At 47.3% G+C, this 18768-nt stretch overlaps 8 protein-coding genes across 8 annotated transcripts; 3 read left to right on the plus strand and 5 right to left on the minus strand.

The window, feature by feature from the left end:
• Positions 1–930, minus strand: P175DRAFT_0530811 (uncharacterized protein; the record flags this gene model as incomplete). Its single annotated transcript, XM_040899815.1, has 4 exons — positions 1–32; positions 323–504; positions 573–719; positions 878–930. 4 exons carry the CDS (start codon positions 928–930, stop codon positions 1–3), a joined length of 414 nt encoding a protein of 137 aa, XP_040752711.1.
• Positions 931–1178: 248 nt separating this feature from the next.
• P175DRAFT_0434534 (phosphatidyl synthase) lies at positions 1179–2551 on the plus strand (the record flags this gene model as incomplete). The annotated part of the gene is made up of 2 exons (XM_040893667.1): positions 1179–1567; positions 1630–2551. 2 exons carry the CDS (start codon positions 1179–1181, stop codon positions 2549–2551), a joined length of 1311 nt encoding a protein of 436 aa, XP_040752712.1.
• Positions 2552–4384: 1833 nt separating this feature from the next.
• Positions 4385–5874, minus strand: P175DRAFT_0435146 (lipase ROG1 family protein; the record flags this gene model as incomplete). Its single annotated transcript, XM_040893711.1, has 2 exons — positions 4385–5735; positions 5804–5874. The coding sequence occupies 2 exons, from the start codon at positions 5872–5874 to the stop codon at positions 4385–4387; spliced, it is 1422 nt and encodes a 473-aa protein (XP_040752713.1).
• A 564-nt stretch (positions 5875–6438) lies between these two features.
• Positions 6439–8188, minus strand: P175DRAFT_0500224 (uncharacterized protein). Its single transcript, XM_040896910.1, has one exon. It carries the CDS (start codon positions 8182–8184, stop codon positions 6514–6516), a length of 1671 nt encoding a protein of 556 aa, XP_040752714.1. The 5' UTR covers positions 8185–8188; the 3' UTR covers positions 6439–6513.
• Positions 8189–9333: 1145 nt separating this feature from the next.
• rex3 (putative RNA exonuclease Rex3) lies at positions 9334–11283 on the plus strand (the record flags this gene model as incomplete). Its single annotated transcript, XM_040899816.1, has 1 exon — positions 9334–11283. The coding sequence occupies one exon, from the start codon at positions 9334–9336 to the stop codon at positions 11281–11283; it is 1950 nt and encodes a 649-aa protein (XP_040752715.1).
• Positions 11284–11574: 291 nt separating this feature from the next.
• On the minus strand, positions 11575–12454 carry P175DRAFT_0500226 (60S ribosomal protein eL22). The gene is made up of 4 exons (XM_040896911.1): positions 12379–12454; positions 12148–12183; positions 11886–12082; positions 11575–11807 (listed from the first exon to the last, which is right to left on the minus strand). The coding sequence occupies exons 1-4, from the start codon at positions 12388–12390 to the stop codon at positions 11681–11683; spliced, it is 372 nt and encodes a 123-aa protein (XP_040752716.1). The 5' UTR covers positions 12391–12454; the 3' UTR covers positions 11575–11680.
• Positions 12455–14051: 1597 nt separating this feature from the next.
• Positions 14052–15458, plus strand: P175DRAFT_0476273 (cobalamin-independent methionine synthase II family protein). The gene is made up of 3 exons (XM_040895271.1): positions 14052–14271; positions 14361–14777; positions 14830–15458. The coding sequence occupies exons 1-3, from the start codon at positions 14058–14060 to the stop codon at positions 15399–15401; spliced, it is 1203 nt and encodes a 400-aa protein (XP_040752717.1). The 5' UTR covers positions 14052–14057; the 3' UTR covers positions 15402–15458.
• Positions 15459–16664: 1206 nt separating this feature from the next.
• P175DRAFT_0500228 (ADP-ribosylation factor family protein) lies at positions 16665–18250 on the minus strand. The gene is made up of 6 exons (XM_040896912.1): positions 18143–18250; positions 17786–18091; positions 17545–17703; positions 17336–17482; positions 17173–17285; positions 16665–17119 (listed from the first exon to the last, which is right to left on the minus strand). Exons 2-6 carry the CDS (start codon positions 17877–17879, stop codon positions 17078–17080), a joined length of 555 nt encoding a protein of 184 aa, XP_040752718.1. The 5' UTR covers positions 17880–18091; positions 18143–18250; the 3' UTR covers positions 16665–17077.
• Between the last annotated feature and the right edge of the window lie 518 nt (positions 18251–18768).

Below are 18768 nucleotides of genomic sequence, written 5' to 3' on the forward strand. Positions count from 1 at the left end.
CTACGCCGGTTGGGCCTTCAAGGTTTTGCCGCCTGTAGACGAATCAGCGCGGGGGTAATCGGATGGTATTAACGGCGTAATGGATCTGTATGAATTACTGTAACTACTATGTATGTAATCAGATGTATCTAGTAACTAATGATAATTACTGGACAAGACATCTTATCTTCCAATCCAATTGTACTTCCTTCCACTTCGTTTTCTTCTCTCTTTCTGGGTTGATGATGACATCAACTACAATCATTGATGATGGTGTTTTTCTGTCCTTCTTTCTTTCTCTTCACCCCCCATCTCTGGATCAATCAAATATGCAATGATGAACATTGTCCTTGGCCAGACCCATTCTCCTCTTCCTTTCCCTGCGACTCCTTACTCCACTGCACGTCACCTTCCCCGCCATCCTGGATAGATGGAACGCCGTCTTGTTTCTTACACTTCGGCTCCTGTTGGCGCCCCCTTCCCGATGCTGGGGGCGAATCATAGCCTTTCTCATCTTGCATCCTCCTATCATTTCAGAGCAGTCCATGGTCAACCAAACCTCCATGACATACACACACATACACACACCATACAGCGGGAGAGGAGCGGTAAGGTTTTCGAAAGGTTTTGCCTCGGGGTGGAGTCCCAAGGTTCCGATGAGGAAGAAATCTACAAGCCTCTGGCCCTCTAGGATGCCTTGTTCCACACGCGGTCGATGACGGAGCCAGGGGCCGCATCGCCTGTGGATTCAGACTTCATCCTCTGCTCCACCACCCCTCTTATATTAATGGCTCTGGTCTCCAGCATCAACCTTCAACCTATTTTCCCTTCATCTACTCAATTTCTTCCTACCCCACTGTGATTGAATATCCTTCCTTAGACTCATTCACCTCCACACCATCTGCTGTCAGCGCCAACAGCTCCGATCCTTTGCTGCGGCTCTGATCTCATTTCGTTATTATCAAGTCATAGTGTCGTTGTGGGACGGTGGTTCATCGCTGGAACTTGATCAACCTTGGTCCCCGGTTTTTTTTTTTTTTTTTTTTCCTTTTCTTTTCCCCACGTTTGTCGTCACGATAGTCCTTGCGAGGACGATCTTGGTTTTCCCACACTTTCTCTCTCGGGTGCTTCTCTTGCAAGTAACCCTCTCCTACCCTATCATATCTTCTTCTTTCGACCCAGAATACCCACAATCCACCATGTCTCTTGATAACAGCATCACTACCGAGGGCAACCCATCATGTCGCCGATTGTCCAACGTTTCCGCCTCTCGGGCCGATCTCTTTGGTGGCCCGAATGTCCTGGTGCCTCCAAAACATCTCATGGCTTCCAGTGACGCCGCAGAAATCGCCATGGAGATGGAAATGGCCAAACAGCACTTAGAAGATGAGAGCTCCTCAGCAGAGGCATCTCCTCGAGCTGGCTCGCCTGTCACAACCCCTCTTATTCCTGCCTCTACCACCACCACTGATGAATTTGCCTTGGCCTTCGATATTGACGGGGTCCTCATTAGAGGCGGACAGCCCATTCCCGCCGCTATTGACGCCCTCAAGTACATCAACGGAGCTAATCCGTATGGTATCAAAGTGTAGGTTGCTTTTTAACGCCCGCCTTTTTTTTTTAACCACATTGTACTAATTTTAATCATAGTCCTTACATTTTTGTGACAAACGGTGGTGGAAAGACAGAGGAGGAGCGATGCATAGATCTCAGCCGACAACTTGAACTGGAAGTCTCTCCTGGCCAGTTTATTTGCGGCCACACCCCCATGAGGGAAATGGCTGCCAAGTACAACACTGTTCTGGTTGTTGGAGGCGAAGGAGAGAAATGCAGAGTTGTAGCTGAAGGCTACGGTTTTAAGGATGTCGTCACCCCCGGAGACATCATCAAGACCCGGCACGACACCACTCCATTCCGAAAACTGACCGAGGAGGAGTACAGGAACTCCAGAGTCCGAGATTTCAGCAAGATCCAAATCGAAGCGGTCTTCGTCTTTGCCGATAGCCGCGATTGGGCTGGTGACCAGCAGATCATTCTGGACGTTTTGATGTCCAAGAACGGCCGCCTGGACGAACGCTCCGAGACCTTCGACGAAGGCCCTCCCATCTTTTTCTCCCACAACGACGTGGTTTGGTCAACTTCCCACGAACACTCCCGCATTGGCATGGGCGCCCTTCGTGCCTCCTTGGAAGCCCTATATAAAGCAGTGACCGGCAAGGAATTGACCACGATCGCCTTCGGCAAACCACAACTCGGAACCTTTGAATTCGCCACCCGGCTCCTCCGTCAGTGGCGCAAAGATACCCACAGCATCGACAATCCCCCTCAAACTGTGTATTTTGTGGGCGATACCCCCGAATCGGACATTCGTGGCACCAACGAGTTTAACGAGATCAGCGAGGCCACCTGGTTCTCGATCCTTGTCAAGACCGGTGTTTATCAAGAGGGCACTATTCCCCGCTACCCTCCTAAGAAAACTTGCGAGACCGTTCTCGACGCCGTCAAGTTCGCAATCGATCGCGAGCTTACTCAGAAGCCAACTCCATCCGGAAATGGGGCAGTCCGTAACTGAACTGGATTCATAACGGTCTAATCGTTCTTTGGGATGGCGTCTGCTAGATGATGCATTTCTTTAAAGAACATTTATTTTCTTGCTCCTTTTTTCTTGCTTTCACTTTCCCTGCTCTTCTTTTTCCCTTTGCTCTTTTTACCAAGCTATGATCCACTAGATGACATACATACCTAGATGATTCCCATGTCGGCACTAACCTTCATAAATTTTTTTCTTCCTTTTTTTTCAATTATGTTTGCTTGCCAGATAAGCCAGTTTCCATGAAACACCCCCACTTGTTTTTCTTGAGTTGTCTTACTTTTGATCATGAATTTCTTCGCTCCGTCCCGTCCGCTTAATGTCAGACAGGACGTTATAGACTACCTATTACCTATGACTATGACCTATGATAGAACGAGCTGAGGTCCGTCCGTCGGTCTCACAGCCAATTGAATTTGCTGAATTTAGCTTGCTAGCCACGACGTATGGCGTATGAGAATCACAATATATGATCTTCAGCATGCATAAGCCCGAGACTGTATCTGCGCCTTTCTCTAGACAGTAAGCCAAAAGATAAGCCACCACTTCCTTACTGGAAATTTCTTGTCTTGTCTTGTATTAGTATTAGTATTAGTATTAGTATAGTATTAGTATTATTATTTCCCCCTCCTTAATAAGAATAATATAGTTACTTCATTATACATACCTATGTTCTAGGTATGTTCTCCACGTAGCTGAGACTACCAGTAGCCTGCCTAGCCAGCCACGCATCATGACGACAGACGGTACTCCGTACCTAGGGTATACATGTTCAATCCTCGTCCCTGCCCCCTTCTTTCTTTCTTCCCCCAGATTCCCAAGAAGACCAAGGAAAGAAGAATAGACTCGGAGTACCCCTGCCTAGCACGAAGTAATAAATGACAGTTACAGTCACACACACACACACACACACACACACACACCGACATACTACTTAGTACAAGATTGCAATATCCAATTAGTAGTTCAATCCGAACCTACTAGGTTAGTACCTAAGGTAACTAGTTCGAGGCTGAAGCTGAAGCTGAAGCTGAAGCTGGGACCTGGCCAATTACCAACGATATCGATGTTCAACCGCCCCCGGGGAATTCGAGACGGAAAACGGAAGAGGCAAATTGGTGATTCCTTATAAGTCAATTATTATATATATTTACTGGTTCTAGTTGTTGATGGCGAGGGTGGAGGAGTAGGATAGAGATTCTACCGGGGTACTCTGTAGTGAATTAGTTTACTGGCTGACTGTATGGATAAGTATTGATTCTGATCATTTAAGGCGCTGGGTTTTGTATGACTGGGAAATCTATCTATATTTCACTCTTATTATTGTCTGGATCTATAAGTTTCGAGTAGGGTAGCGCGATGTAGTGTTAACAAGTGCGCACGCGCACATCTTTCATATCCATATTCTCTTGCAGGTCGCCTTGCGCATGGACGGGCAGGATGCGGGATATGACAATATGAGGCCGGGAGATCTCACTGCACTGCACCTGCTGTGCACCTGCCGAGCTCCTGGGATTCGCTGAAGCCGCGCGGTTACGGAGCGGGGCGGGGATCCGTCCTCCGTCCACAAGGGGCCGGCCCTCCCTCCCTCGAGCAGAATGCATCCCAAGGGTCGAAAGGAGCCTCGGGGATGCAGGTACTTTCCATGCTTCTTATTGTTGTGAAATTCAACGGAACCGGGTTTAGAGTGGCGAGTTACCGTCCGTCTTGAAATGTTGTAGCAGCGGAGATCCCCGTCTCTCCACGGCTGTACCGCGTTTTACGCGTTTCCGTGTATTTTTGTTCTTTTGTGGGGATCGGTAATACATATTTGTATTAGAGCTCAAATTCACAGTCAAGCCAGTGTTTGATCACGGTGTGGCCCTCTTCAAACCCCTCTTTTTGGATCCGCACGACGATCGCAGCGTGCGAGTGCCTGTGGTTGTGGATGTAGATCGGGTACTTGTGGAAACCCACGCGGTTAAGCGATTTAATAATGGAGAATTGATCTGGGGTAAGGGCGAGTGTGGGGTATTGTTGATCCACACTGGAGCCGTCCGGCAGTGCTGCTGACGCGCGGCCTGTTAGTTTATTATCGTGTTCAGCGCTCTGCGTTGGAGAGAATGTTTCTGCATCCTGCAGAGTCATGGATGATCTGGTTTCTGATGTCTCGGACTGGAACTCCAATACTGAGCGTGTCGCACTTGGTGTCAAATAATCCGGGTCTTGTCTGGAAGCTGCGTTTTCAAAGACTTCTTCTATCACCGTTTGTACCTTCTTGACAACGATGGGAATGCGGTAGCGTTTGAAAGGGTCTTCAGATATGCCCTCTTCGTGTATGCGTATCCGTGCTTGGCTGCGGCAGGTCTGAATGAAGGCATAGACGAGGAAAGTCGGAATGGCAATCGTCAAGACAAGAGTATAAATGGACCAAAACTTCAAATTGTTAGCGAATACTAGGACCTCCCCCCATGCGCGTCGCATAAAAGGCAGTTTTGCTTTTGGCTTAGATGGTAGAGTGTAGACGTAAGGATCAACCACGACAGGCTCATAGCCCGTCACATAGTTAATGTTCACATTTTCAGGGTCCCTGAAGGGATCGACGCTCGAGAAGATGGTGGTATATAAAGGCGTGGTCCGATCATTGATGATATTCCCATAGACGGAACGATACTTGAACTTTGTGAGGGCTTGAACAAAGATACTACCCGGGTCTGCTAAAACACTGAGTAATGGTTTTCCGTAGTCCCGGAAAGTGTCTTTCATGAACAGTTGTTTTCCAGATGTCGATACAGTTCGAGGCCCCAAGTTATTGAAAAGGAAGCTATGAACACCTCCGACTGCCACCCTGGCACCAAGATGTGGTGATGCAAATGTTGTAAAGTTCACAGGTTCCAGTCTGTCGAGCCAACCCCGAGCATACAACAAACCCAGCGCATATCTGGATATCAATCCTCCGAGAGAATACCCCACCACGCTCAGCTTCCGGATCTTCTGCCCTTGGTCCCCGAATGTTTCCAGCGTTTCCTCAATCTCATGAGCCAGTCGCTCACCGCAAACCTCGATGCCATCGTAGGTGAGATTGCCATTGTTCCGGTCGGAAGCGAGAATATGCAGATGGTCCTCGTCATAGCGCTCTCGCAACGAAGCGGCTATGAAGTCCATATGAGAGGGGTTACCCCAGAGTCTACCGTGCCCAGAACAGTTTAGTATAAGCCTGGCCGGATCAATGCACGGGGCAAAGGAAAATCCTACCCATGAACTAGGACACAGAGGTGATCTGCCTTGGATGCAGGTGTGGCATTTCGATTCCGGTCAGGATCCATCGTTGGGTTGCTGCAAAGAGAACGACAATCACGATCTTACTGAAGGTATCCCTCGCTAGGAACTAGCCGGAGTAAGAATCAAGCATGCAAGCAATTGGGGCTACCTGTCGGGGTTATAAACAGTAAAGCTTTGCTTGCTTGTTGCATCTTTTTTTTTTGTCTTCTTTACTTTATTGGGCGTGAAATTAGGCACATAATGCTGACGATGACCCCCTTTCCTTTTTACCGCTTCCTATTCCCGCGCTTCGGAGTATTGAAGACTCACTTGTCCTATATCCGGATGACTAAGCATGCCGGAGTTTTGTCCATCCGATTAGCGGTTTTCCTCCTCTTCTGCTCCGTATTTCAGTTTCATACATACTTGGCTGTAGATGCCTAAATATCAAGAGAAGCAAATCCACCGCGTAGAGGTAATCAATACTTATCCATCTAGGTGTTGTCTTTGGCGGCAAGGATGTAGGAACTCTGCTCTATGGTGCAGTCTATTACTTCCGCTCTAAATGTCGTATCGATCACCAAGCTCACGAGCTAACTAATAGTCAATGGAATTGTAAGATGATTGATAATATAGTCGTTATTTCAGATGCTGTTCAAAATGGATTGCTAAGATGCCTAACGCACCAAGCGTATAAACCACAATTAATCCAACTCGTAACGCGGGGGCTCCTGCGACCCCATAATTTCGCGAGGATGTACATTATTACCCTGCGTATATAACTCCTTTGCCGGCCCATCTTTATCTCTTCCCGGCAATTCGACCACGCGTTTGATAACCGATGTTCTTTCCTCCACTGGAGAATCTTGAGGTGCATTCTTGCGTCTGCGACGAAGCATCACAATCCATACAACCAGTGCAATAAGAATTAAACCTGCGACTGAGACCCCAACGCCGATGCCTGCTTTTGCACCTGTTGAAAGACCGCTACTATCAGCCCCTGGGCCGGTTGAGTTACCGGTTGTTGAGTTGCTAGAGCTACTCTCTGCAAGAGGATGCCAGAATCCAGCCCAGCTGTGTTCCCAGGACCTACTCGATCCACTCAAGGTCGAGTCGTCAATATTAATGGTGGTGATATTGGCACTGGCAGCGCCGGGACCCGGAGCTTGGGCAAGGAACCAAGTACCGGTGTTGTCGCCTTCAAACCAGTTAACGCCAACAAAGGCCGCCTGTAAAAACGGCCGGCCGAGAACCGGGGTATCGGTTGAGTGGAAGCAAGGGAAGTATGTGGCGTTTTGGTTCACAAGTGGCGCTTGCAGGGTCAGTGCGAGCAGCGAGAGGGGCACCTTGATGGTTATGTTCTGGTTGTTGATACCATTTTGGTTGAACACAAAGGAAAGATATGTCGCTGACGAGGTGATCCTGTCGTAGTCGCCGTTGCTGGTGTCCCAGATGTACAAGCCCAAGCCCTCGTCGAAAAAGACGGGAAAGGACGAGGTGATTGCATTGCAGGTAGCCTCGGGGAGATACAGGTAGGGTTTCGTCGGGTCAATAGCAACTGTCTTGGGAACTACGGCGCCACTGCTTTGAAGGAATAACCCATTCTTACTGGTGAAGCTGAATGGTGACCCGCCGGTTGCAACACCAAGTCCGATATCTTTCAACGAAATCTGCAGGTTACCACTCGAGTACTCATTCAGACTCACTGACTGCGCACTCACGTCCCCCAGAATCCGACTTTGATCGTAACCACCTAGGACAAGAGAGCCTGGAATAGCTGCGTTTGCGGACCCAATATGCATCCCATACGAGTAAGACGGAATGTCCCCAGAAGAATAAAGCGACGAGGCAATCATATTGAGGGTTAAATTCGAGACCTCATCTTTCAATTTCGGGGCCCCCAGTGCAAGATTTCCTACGGAGACGGGATAGTCTTGCCCATTGGGATAGGTCTGGTAGGTCTGGTAAATTCCCGTGAAGCTGACATTTGGCACAACTGGGCCAATGTTGACTTGGTCAGCAATCACACCTTCTATACTTCCTCCCTGTACACCCCAATAAAAAGTCTGCCACGATGTCGTATTCAAGGAGATGGCCGAAGTCGATTCGGAGTTGTTATAAGTACCCGCGCTCGCTGCATAACACGTTGTCGACAGGGTTTTGTTTGTACAAAGCGAGTCCATCATAATCGTGCTGGCCCAATTGGCACCTGGATAAAGATCGACGGATTGATTATTGCTCCCCACCGAGATCGTAACAGCTTGCCATGGGCCATCCGGGCCATAGGCCTGGGAGGACCAGTTCATTACATGAGGGCTAGCAGCATAAGCGCCGTCTAGGGATATGGAAAAAAGCAAAAGAAACAAAGGCCGCATTGTCACATTAACAAAAGTAGCAAGTAAATATTAAAAAAAAAGGGGGGGGGGGGGTTAGAAAGGAGTCTAGGATACTCTACTCCTAAGGCCACATAATAAAGGAGGAGAGAGATAATCGAACACGAGGGAAAATAAATTTGCAGGAGAGGACATGTAGGAGAGTAATGCAAGGCTGTTATACCCCTCACTTTTAGGCGTGCCAATTCCACACACAGCATGGAGTGATGAAGAGGGTTGTATCAGCTGTCTTACTATGACTATTATGATTGCTTTAGCATTTTTCATGCATCCAGGGGCCATTCCAGATGGAGGAGGGATAATCATGGATTGGCAGGGAATGAGTAGTAGTAGTTATTTAGGCGCCGTGCTCAGTAATATCGGAGCGCTGCAATCAGACTAGGTGACACTGCTGAGAATTAAAGGTGCAGTATTTGATTCTATACATTTTAATATATTTATTATTAAACAATCCAAACTAGCTACTCCGTATAGTTAGTATTGACTCGGATGGATAACCGTCACAGGAATCATGGTCCCTTCCAGTCTTGCTGCCTGAAAATTAAGTCACAAAGTTTGTACCGTTTGTTTTGCACTCCATCTCTCTCACCTCGTCCAGCCTCTTACCCCATCGTCGAACACGCCTGTACAACCTCCTTTGAACCCTTTGGTTGATTTTCAATTTATACTTACTTTAGAGCTGACTACAGAGTGGTCTCCACTCCTTCGAATCACTCTGAGTCAGTTTGCCTGTCCTACTGAACCAAGTTGCATATCTGCAAATGACAACAACCACGACAACCCTTTACATGGTGCATAAATCTACTCTCGTATTCTCCTGGGTATGCTTCTAGCTTGGAGTTTAAACCAACGACCTCTGTTTGGAATTTGTTTTGGTTCCATCTTCATGGCGATAATCTAGCTTCCACCTTACGTCTTAAATGTCCCCCACCCGGCACTACCTTGGTGAACTCTTTAAGAAGCGCTGGCTTGCCGGATCAACCCCATGCAGCACAGTGTATAGAAAAGCCATTTAACAACTATTCTTCCATATCGTGTGCCGTGATGATAGGAATGAAGTGTGGTCTTTCCAGCGAGCTCAAAATATATTTCTTCCCCGCCAAGTGACGCTGATCCCACATATCTATCACAATGTTCACCCCCCTGGGTCTATTCAAAGACATACCTTGCCCTCGGGGTCAAGAATGCTCCCTTCTGACGTGTATGTTCTCCCACAGCAATCCTGAGCCCTCATTCCAGGAGAACGATATCGCGCAAGATCATTGTTCGGGGCAGAAAGACGCAGGTCCGCCACCTTCGAAAAGGATCAAACTGCAGTCCGTATCTAGTACGGACAAAGGAGTATCAGAGGACACGTCATCGCTTGAAAACAAAAGCAAAAAACCTGCGTTAGGAACTCCGGCGCCCAAATGGCCCGAATCCTCGGCGATCAAGGCTACAAACTCTCGCCCGGCCGCCAGGTCCCAATCTACCACCACAAAGCCAAATACGACATCTGCTCGTCACGACCTATCGACACTGGAGAAGCCAGCGTCTCGTCTACCACCGAGGCAAGCTCCGAAAGAAACATTGAACCCCCGCATGCTCCAGAAATCTCCGGCTGCTTATACTACTCGACTTGCTATTTTAAAAAAGCTGCATTCTACCATGAGCTCTCTGAATGACCAGCTAGCTAAAGATAAAGAGCGCAAAGATAAAAGTTTGGTCCTCACATCTAACGAGCTCATTACGATGGCCTTGGATGAAGAGGAGAAGGCAGCAAAAGATAACCCAACCGTATATTCCAATGTTGTGAAGCTTCGAATAGTGAAACTTTCAAAATTAGGCAAGGACGAGTGGGCAAAGGAGGTTAGGGATCATCTCAACAAGCGATACTATAAAATGGAATCAAACCAGGCCCAGAAAGAGCCAAAAGCTCTTACAACGGGGTTGACCATTGAAGAAGAAATCGCAATCGCCAAGAGACTCGTAACTCCGCTGGAAGGATTGGAACAGTATGGCTATGTGACAAAAGCACCCACCCTTGAAGAAATTGAAACTGCGAAGAAAGGTGTGGCTGAGTCTAAGGGATGGGAAAAGTGTGATCGATGTGGTGGGCGATTCCAGGTCTTTCCTGGGCGTCGTGAAGACGGTTCACTGACAAGTGGAGGACAATGCACTTATCACCCCGGGAAGTCCTTTTACCCCCCCAGAAAGAAGACCGACCATGTCACTGGCCACCGGGAGGCATATTATTCTTGCTGCAATGAGACGCTGGGAACTTCCTCTGGGTGCACCAAAGGCGAGACTCATGTTTTCAAAGTATCGGAAACGAAACGACTGGCTTCAATTCTTCAATTCAAAAAGACTCCTGAAAACCCAAACAAAGGACGGACGACTCCCATTGGTTTTGATTGCGAAATGGGCTTCACGACTTTGGGGCTGGAGCTTATCCGACTTACTGCAGTCAGCTGGCCGGAAGGCAAAGGGCTTCTTGATATACTGGTGAGACCAGTTGGCGAAGTTCTTGATCTCAACTCTCAGTTCTCTGGTGTTTTCCCTGAGCATTATAAGAAGGCTCTTCCTTACGACGCTTCGGGTTCAATAGAAACCTCCTCCTCGGATATTGGGAAACCCGAATCCGCCCCGTTACAGGTTGTTGACTCTCCCGCAGCAGCCCGCGCGTTGCTATTCGAGTTGCTGCAGCCAACGACCCCGCTAATTGGACATGCCATCGACAATGATTTGAATGCTTGTCGAATTATACACCCGACGGTCATTGACACAGCTATCCTTTACCCCCATCCGGCTGGAGGGTTTCCGTACCGGATGAGCTTGAAAAACCTGTCCAAGAAACATCTAGATCGTGATATCCAGACTGGCGGCAACCGCGGTCATGACTCCAAAGAGGATGCCGTCGCCACGGGAGATCTAGTTAGAGTGAAAGCAACAGAGACATGGAAGATCCTAAAGTCGAGGGGGTGGGGAATCCAAAATGGCGAATTGATACCTCCGCCAGGTGTCGAAGACTCGGCTGCATCCAGCTTGTGGAAACTCGGGCGAGGAGCTGGCCAAAAACGATCGAACTCCGCTGAGGGTTGACGAGGCTTGTTTATATTATTTCTACGCAAATACTAGAACATCTACAATACATTACGCGAGAGAAGAGGAATTTTTTGGGTGCTAGATCCGCTCCATTCATTCATCTACCATTCGTAACGTCATGAGTAGCAAAATATCAACACTGACAGGCCAAAGCAAACTAGCCAGAAACACTAAGAGAAAGAAAGCCACCTTTTCAGGATAAACTCTCCCCTCTCAGCCGATACTTCGGAAGAACAAGCAAGAAGAGAAATCCACAACCCAAATCGGACTGATCGTGCCGACTCATTGCTCCCGTCTAAAAACTTAAACTTTTTGAACTTTTGGTGGAAACCCCCAATCGAGCACAGAATTCAGTCCATTTTGACACTCAAATCCATTCCAATGAAGGAAGAATTTACTCCTCATCCTCGTCAGCCTCCTCGCTGGCGACGTTGTAGAAGCGGAGCTCGTAAACGCCCTTGGAGGTGGAGACAACGCGCAGCCAGTCACGGAGCTGCTGCTTCTTAAGGTACTTCTTGGTCCTGTTCAACAGAATCATTTAGCGTCTTTTCAACATTGCAACCTAGAAGATTGGTTGAAGAAAGAAAAAGAAAACCTACAGGTACTTGAGGTAGCGACCAGAGAAGGGGATGTGAGCGACAACCTCGACCTTGCCGTCACCAACCTGGGAGATGACGACCTTGTCACCGAGGTTTCCGACACGGCCCTCGACCTTGATGCGGTCGTGGAGGAACTTCTCGAAGGCGGAGACATCGAAGATCTTGTCGTTGGCGGGCTGAGAAGCGTTGATGATGAACTGGAACAACCAAGGAATATTAGTTACCCGATTCGCGTTTGAAGATTATTTCTTTTTGAACATACCTTCTGAGTGACCTTCTGGGCCTTGCGACCACGGACCTACTCAATCGGAAAAGAAATTCGATTAGCCTACTGTTCCATAATGTCGAACCCCGAGGGAGTTGTGTTGGTGGTTTACTGTTTCCATCTTTCCCCTGGGCATTTCGGCCGCAGTATCGAGGACAGAGACAAGCACACAAACACCCACTCCCGTTAAGGGGGAACAGCAAAGCAGTTTGCGGAATGGAAACATACAGCGGGAGCCATTGCGACTGTGAGGTGGGGGGGGGTTTAGGGGATGAAAGAGTATAAAGTTGCTGGTCGCAAAGAGGTGATTATCCTGCGCCTGGTGAGGAGGGAAAAAAGTTCAAGTTGTCTTGGAAGATAGTTAGCGAATCTGTTGCGGGTGGAGCCCCAGGAGTGCGAGTCCCTAATCTGTTTTAGGCAGTGACTTAGGGCCTTAATAAGGGCTTGAGGATATCATCTGACAGGGCTGAATCGGGGATTTTCAGTAGCCAATCAAAGCATTGCCCAGCCTCGCTTATGTTACATGAAAACAACGCTAAAGGACACTAGTAACCTCGGTCCACACGGACCACCTCACCCACATATAAATACAACCAACTGCCCGCATTCTTGTAGAATTTTTTTCTTCTTTTCTTTTCCAGCTCTCTTTGCCTTTTGGCTTAGATCAAGTGTAGTATCTGTTCTTTTCAGTTTAATCTCTGAAAGTGTTCTAAGGAACACAACATTGATTAATCTCATTTTTGGATCTTGCAACAGGACCTCTGTGCTTGCGCATGTCTTGTAGCACAGTGTCATCGGGCTTACACTACCCCCGATTGACGCGAACCACCTTTTTTTTTTCATCAACTTGGTCGGTACATCCGGCTGATTGGAGAAGAACATTGATCGCAAATGAATTGGAGGCCCTTTATTACACCTAGCTATTCTTTCAAATGAAGACCAAAGCTACCTGGAGTTTGTCATTATATACGTGGTAACCAATGCACTATAGGTACAGTTAACCATCCAAAACTAGACCATGCCGTAGCAGATAAGTTAAACCCCTATGTTTATCTCCTTGATATGCCTAGTCGCTTCATTAAGAAGAATTGACAGGACCTTGCATACCCCAAGTTTCCCCGCATATACATGTTTCAATCACTTGGAAATTATGATTTAACCTAAACAGATGAATTCTATAGTGTAATACCCTAAAGAACATTTGTTTTACACTCTCCAACAACCTTGGTATGGAGAGGTATGTGCCATGACAATTCTTTGGGAAAGATGCACTTAAATCATGATGGGGCTCATTCTCTCAAAGATTCTTCTTGAATTACTCCGTACTCCATACTCATTATGGCTTTCTTTGCCCGTCTACTGAAAGAGGTATATTTTCCAGGGACCAGGATAGATGTTATCAGAATTTACCTGGAGACACTTCACAGGGACAGAAACTAGCCCTATACCAAAGTATAAGTATCTTTTAAGATATAAATTCATGCCCACATATTAACTTGTGAGGTGAATACCTAATATTGACTTATGAAGTAAATACCTGATATTAACTTATGAGGTAAATACTCAATGTTAACTTATAAGGTGAATACTCAATGTTAACTTGTGAGGTGAATACTCAATTCCTTCATAAGTAGTGGGGCATTCACAGACTATACAGCATGAACAGGAACCGGATGCTAATTGACATCGCCCTGTTGGTGCTATTGCACCTTTTCAAGCATTTCATGTCGTTGGATCTTTCCTCCTCCCTCCTCTTGCCTCCTTGACTGGTATATCCTCGTGCCTGGTAAGTCCCATGTTGTTGCATACCTAGGTAGTATTGAGCTCTGTGAGCACAATCCCAAACCAAGCAGGACATCTCTAACCACTAGTTTGACAGAAATTCCTGCAAATTCGAGGCTTTCGCCATGTCTCTCCACCGCAATCCCCCCTTCCGTGTTGAGCACGTCGGATCTCTTCTCCGTACTGATGAACTCCTCAAGGTGAAGGCTGCCTATGAGAAGGGTGAGGTCCCTCACTCTGTTTTGGAGGCTGTTGAGAAGAAGGATATCAAGGACGTTGTTGAGCTCCAGAGGGAGCTTGGTTATCCGGCTCTTTCAGATGGAGAGTACTGCAGACACAGTGAGTAAATAAGATACAGCGAACCCCAATTCAGCTCCGCGGAGCCACGAACATAAAAACAGGGAGAGAGGAGGCTAACTTGTGGGTAGTGTTCTGGGGCTCGTTCTTCCCTGGTCTAGATGGATTCGAAGAGGTTGCGGATATTGACATTGGAAATTTCCGTCCCTATGCTCCTGACGTTGCTGCTTTCCGTGAAGCCGAGCATAAGCCCTGTGAGAGCATTGTTTGTACTGGAAAGATCAAACATGTTGGCAGCACATATGTCAACCAATTCAAGTACCTGGCTAGCCTGGTTGCGCCGGAGGAGGTTAAGAATCTGAAGCTCACCCTCGTTGCTCCTAGCTGGTATCACCTGCGCTACAAGGAGGGCAAGGCCTACCCCAAGGATGTGTATAACTCTCTTGATGAGTACTTTGCCGACATTGCCAAGGCTTATCAGGATGAGCTCCAGATCCTCTATGATGCTGGCTGCCGTAACGTCCAATTCGATGATCCTAATCTTGCTTGTAAGTTTTATTTATTTATTTATTGAAACGATACTAATACCGATAACCACAGTCTTCTGCTCTGAGACGATGCTTACCGGGTGGAAGGAAGACTCCCTGAACATCTACTCCGCCGACGAGACGTTCGAGCTGTACATTAAGCTGTTCAACGACTGCGTCGCAAAGCGCCCCGCTGACTTCCACATCGGTGTGCATCTCTGCCGGGGTAACTTTGTGGGCAGCCGTCACTTCTCCGAGGGTGGCTACGACCGCATCGCCACCAAGCTCTTCAACGAGCTCAACGTTGACACCTACTACCTCGAATATGACACTCCCCGTGCCGGAGGGTTCGAGCCCCTCAAGGAGCTTCCCAAGAACAAGAACGTCATCCTGGGTGTGGTGACCAGCAAGTTCCCCGAGCTCGAGGATAAGGAGGAGATGAAGAAGCGTGTCTATGATGCTGCTAAGTTCATCGCCGAGGGCAACGATGTCTCCGTTGAGCAGGCCCTAAACCAGGTTGGTGTCAGCCCACAGTGTGGGTTTGCTAGCCACCGTGACGGCAATGCCATTGACCGCCAGGGCATGATTAACAAGCTGAAGCTTGTCCGTGAGATTGCTAACGATATCTGGCCTGGCCAGCTTTAATAGCATCCAAATACGAGAGACACATGCAGTAAGTGCTGTGATGACGATGATATGAAGAATAGAATTTATGTACCTATGAATGGTTGTAAGTAAAAACCAATACAGATCCTTTCCAACGGGGCAGTAAAAAAAAGTCAAAGAAAGTCAAGCGATAACTATATATATTCTTTCCTAGTAATTCTCGATCAAGTTCCGAGATAGCTGCAGTTACAAGTTATTGACAGCTCTAGAACTAATTTGCCCAAGTACGGATACGTACTGTATCATATAAAAAAATCAACTCATCACCCGGCCTCATCCCTAACCATACCACTCACTCAATTGACCCCCTAGGTACTACTACCAGGTAAGGCTAAATATACATAAGTCCTCCACACGCCCAATTGATATTCGACTCCTTAATAGCAAAAGTCTCCCGAGTCCATATGGATATTTTCAATCTCCTCCGGGCGCCAGGGAAAGTTACCAACACTGCCTTCTCAGAATAGAAAAGAATATTATTAGGTAGGTAGTTACACACCTCATATCCAGGCTCATCCTCACTGGCTGCTGCTGCCACTTGGCGCCCAGCCAACTCACTCGGGCCAGTGCGCACCTCGGAAATATGCGATCGCGGGCCTGGGGATTGGTGATGTTTCGGTGTTGTTTTGGGTAGATTGTTGATCACTAGGGCTACTACTATCGTCGGCGGACGAAGTTTGTTTCACTCACTCAACTCAACTCAACTCAACTCACTCACCTCTAACAGGCTTGTAGGGAACGGATTTCCCTTGAGAGTAGGTAGGCATTATAATAAGTACGGAGTGCTAATGGCAATTATAAATCAAGTAATTAATTCTTCCGTCGTGGTATGGGTGCTAGAGATGTATGTATGGATGTATTTTGTGTGTTTGTGTTTTTCTTTCTTTTTTTCTGCAGGACGAAACAAGCCGTTTTAAGCCCCGTCAGTGGCTAATTTCAGCACCTGGCACTGCCGTCAGATTGACATGTCTTCAAGTTTTATTTCGTTTTTGCGGGTTCTCAAGGAAGTTGGGCAATGTTGGGGCTAGTTGTTATACTTGTTTCCCTAGAGTGGTTCGGATGTAGTCCTCCGTAGGCTGTCTACGTAACCTTGAACTTTGGACTGAGTGGTTGGGGATTGGATTGGGATACCGATGGCGAATTTCTAGTAACATCGACGGGCTAGAACCGCCGGAATCCGATCTGATGTATTCGTTAAGTGTGCAATTAGGCTTCGGGTGTTTGTAGCTATGTCACACGAAATAGACTAAGATGTAACGATAACATTTTTTTGCTATATATATATATATAAATAAATAGAAAACATTGAGACATCAAAACATGAAATATGTGCTGGTCAAATTCCTTCTATTGTAAATGCTTTCTACAGAAGAAAAGAAAACGAGCCAACGAGAAGAAAGGGGTGTAAGAATTAAAAGGGGTATTGGACAAAAACCCGCAGGGAAGCAGTGGGATATCATGATAGGATTAAGGAAATAATGGGAAGAAAGGCATGCACGTAATTGGGGGGAAATGGGAAAAGGAAAGAAAAAGCAACTAGTCCAAATGCTGCGTCTTCTGTCGTCAAAACGGACATGGAACAAAAGAGTCGGATGGGATGGCATTGTTGTACATGAGGGATATCGCTCCCTCCCGAATTAAGCTAGAATCGTGGTTTATTTCTGAGGTTGAGTCTTAACGTTGTTCGAAAGCCAAGCCTGGAGACTGTTAGATTTCATCGAAGCCTTAGGGTAAAGCAGGGGGTTCTTACGAGTCCTTCAAAGATACCAGTACCCTCAGTCGCCACGCTAGGCGCGACATACCACAGCTTGTCCTTGAGTTTTGTGAGCTGAAGTGCAGCGGTGACTTCCTCGGGGCTCAGATCTATGACATGGTCAGTGCTAGTCCACTGCGAGCAGCTGACAAGTACGTACGTTGTGGGGTATCCTGTTTATTTGCAAAGACGAGCAGAAGAGCATCTTTCATTTCCCGATCGTTGATAATCTTGTGCAGTTCCGATCGAGCTTCATCCATTCGAGTAACGTCGCTCGAGTCCACGACGAAAATCAAACCCTGCGTACCTGTAGATCCACCAAACTGCATCAGCATTGTACAGTGATGGAAGGAGGTAGGGAAGTTGTACCAGAATAGTAGTGTCTCCACAGAGGGCGAATCTTGTCCTGACCACCGACATCCCAAACATTGAATTTCACATTCTTATACGTAACGCTCTCAACGTTGAAGCCGACTGTGGGAATCGTAGTGACATCCTGGTTGGTAAGTTTCAATTTGTAAAGGATTGCTAAGAAAGAAAATCGAAGTCAGCAAGCGTCTCCTATATTTGGGTGTCGTCCTCGCCCCCCCTAAAGTGAAATGAAGCATACTTGTTTTTCCAGCAGCATCCAAACCCAGCATGAGAATCCGCATTTCCTTCGTTCCGAAGATCTTGCCCATTATCTTGGACACTGAGCCACCCATGTTGAATAATATCACGCGATTGTGGCAATAGATTTATGACTAGGGAGGAAGAGGGATTATGGCGAGATAGGGGATTCTCAACTTAAAATGTTCAGCGATTGCGTCGAAAGAGGAGCAACGAGGGGGGAGGGGGGGATTTGGCTCGTGGATCGAGGTGGTGCAGCTGTTATTATTGAAACCCCCTGTCTAGCTTGTGTCAGAGAAGCAATGTCCTGAACGTGTCAGTGCACGGACAAGCAGAACGGAGACTGGGATAAACTCACGTTGGGTTCGGGGTTGAAGAACGAGCAGAGAGGAAAAGAGGCAGCACGGATGATCAAAGGAGGCAGCAAGAAGAGAGAAAGCAAATTAGCAACATTAATTGAGTGACATCTCAGGAATAATTTCAGGGTTTTGGTAAGTAACGATCCACACGAGGGCCGCCATTTTGTCTCCTTGTCCCTTTCCTGCGCTCGAGTGACTCCGTAAAAGGGGCTGCTGGCGATGCTGACTCAGCGCCCCGCAATCGCAACCAAGCATATTGCGGTTTCACCTCCACAGATTGCATCCGATATATTAATCTGTTTCAGCCTGTCAATACGGAGTAGCAACGGTGGATATAATATCGGGGTAAGCCTTTTTTTTTTTTTTTTTTTTCCCTTTTCAGTGAATTTGGAACTGATTACTGCCATGCTGCTTTTAGGACATTCGGTTCCATGGATATCTCTACAGCTTCCCGGTCCGGTTCCTAGGAGTTCTTCCGTTCTAGGATAGCGCCTCTAGTATTGGATCAATATACTTCAAGGTTCAATCAATTGTATTGTTCCCCGAGGTCTGCTCGGCCTTGGTCCCATGGATGGATGATGTTGCTACGTCATCCGCCTCACTGGTGAGGTCACTGTTTGCCTTC

This window comes from Aspergillus ochraceoroseus (genome assembly GCF_002846915.1).
Source record: "Aspergillus ochraceoroseus IBT 24754 chromosome Unknown P175scaffold_3, whole genome shotgun sequence".
NCBI lineage: Eukaryota > Fungi > Ascomycota > Eurotiomycetes > Eurotiales > Aspergillaceae > Aspergillus > Aspergillus ochraceoroseus.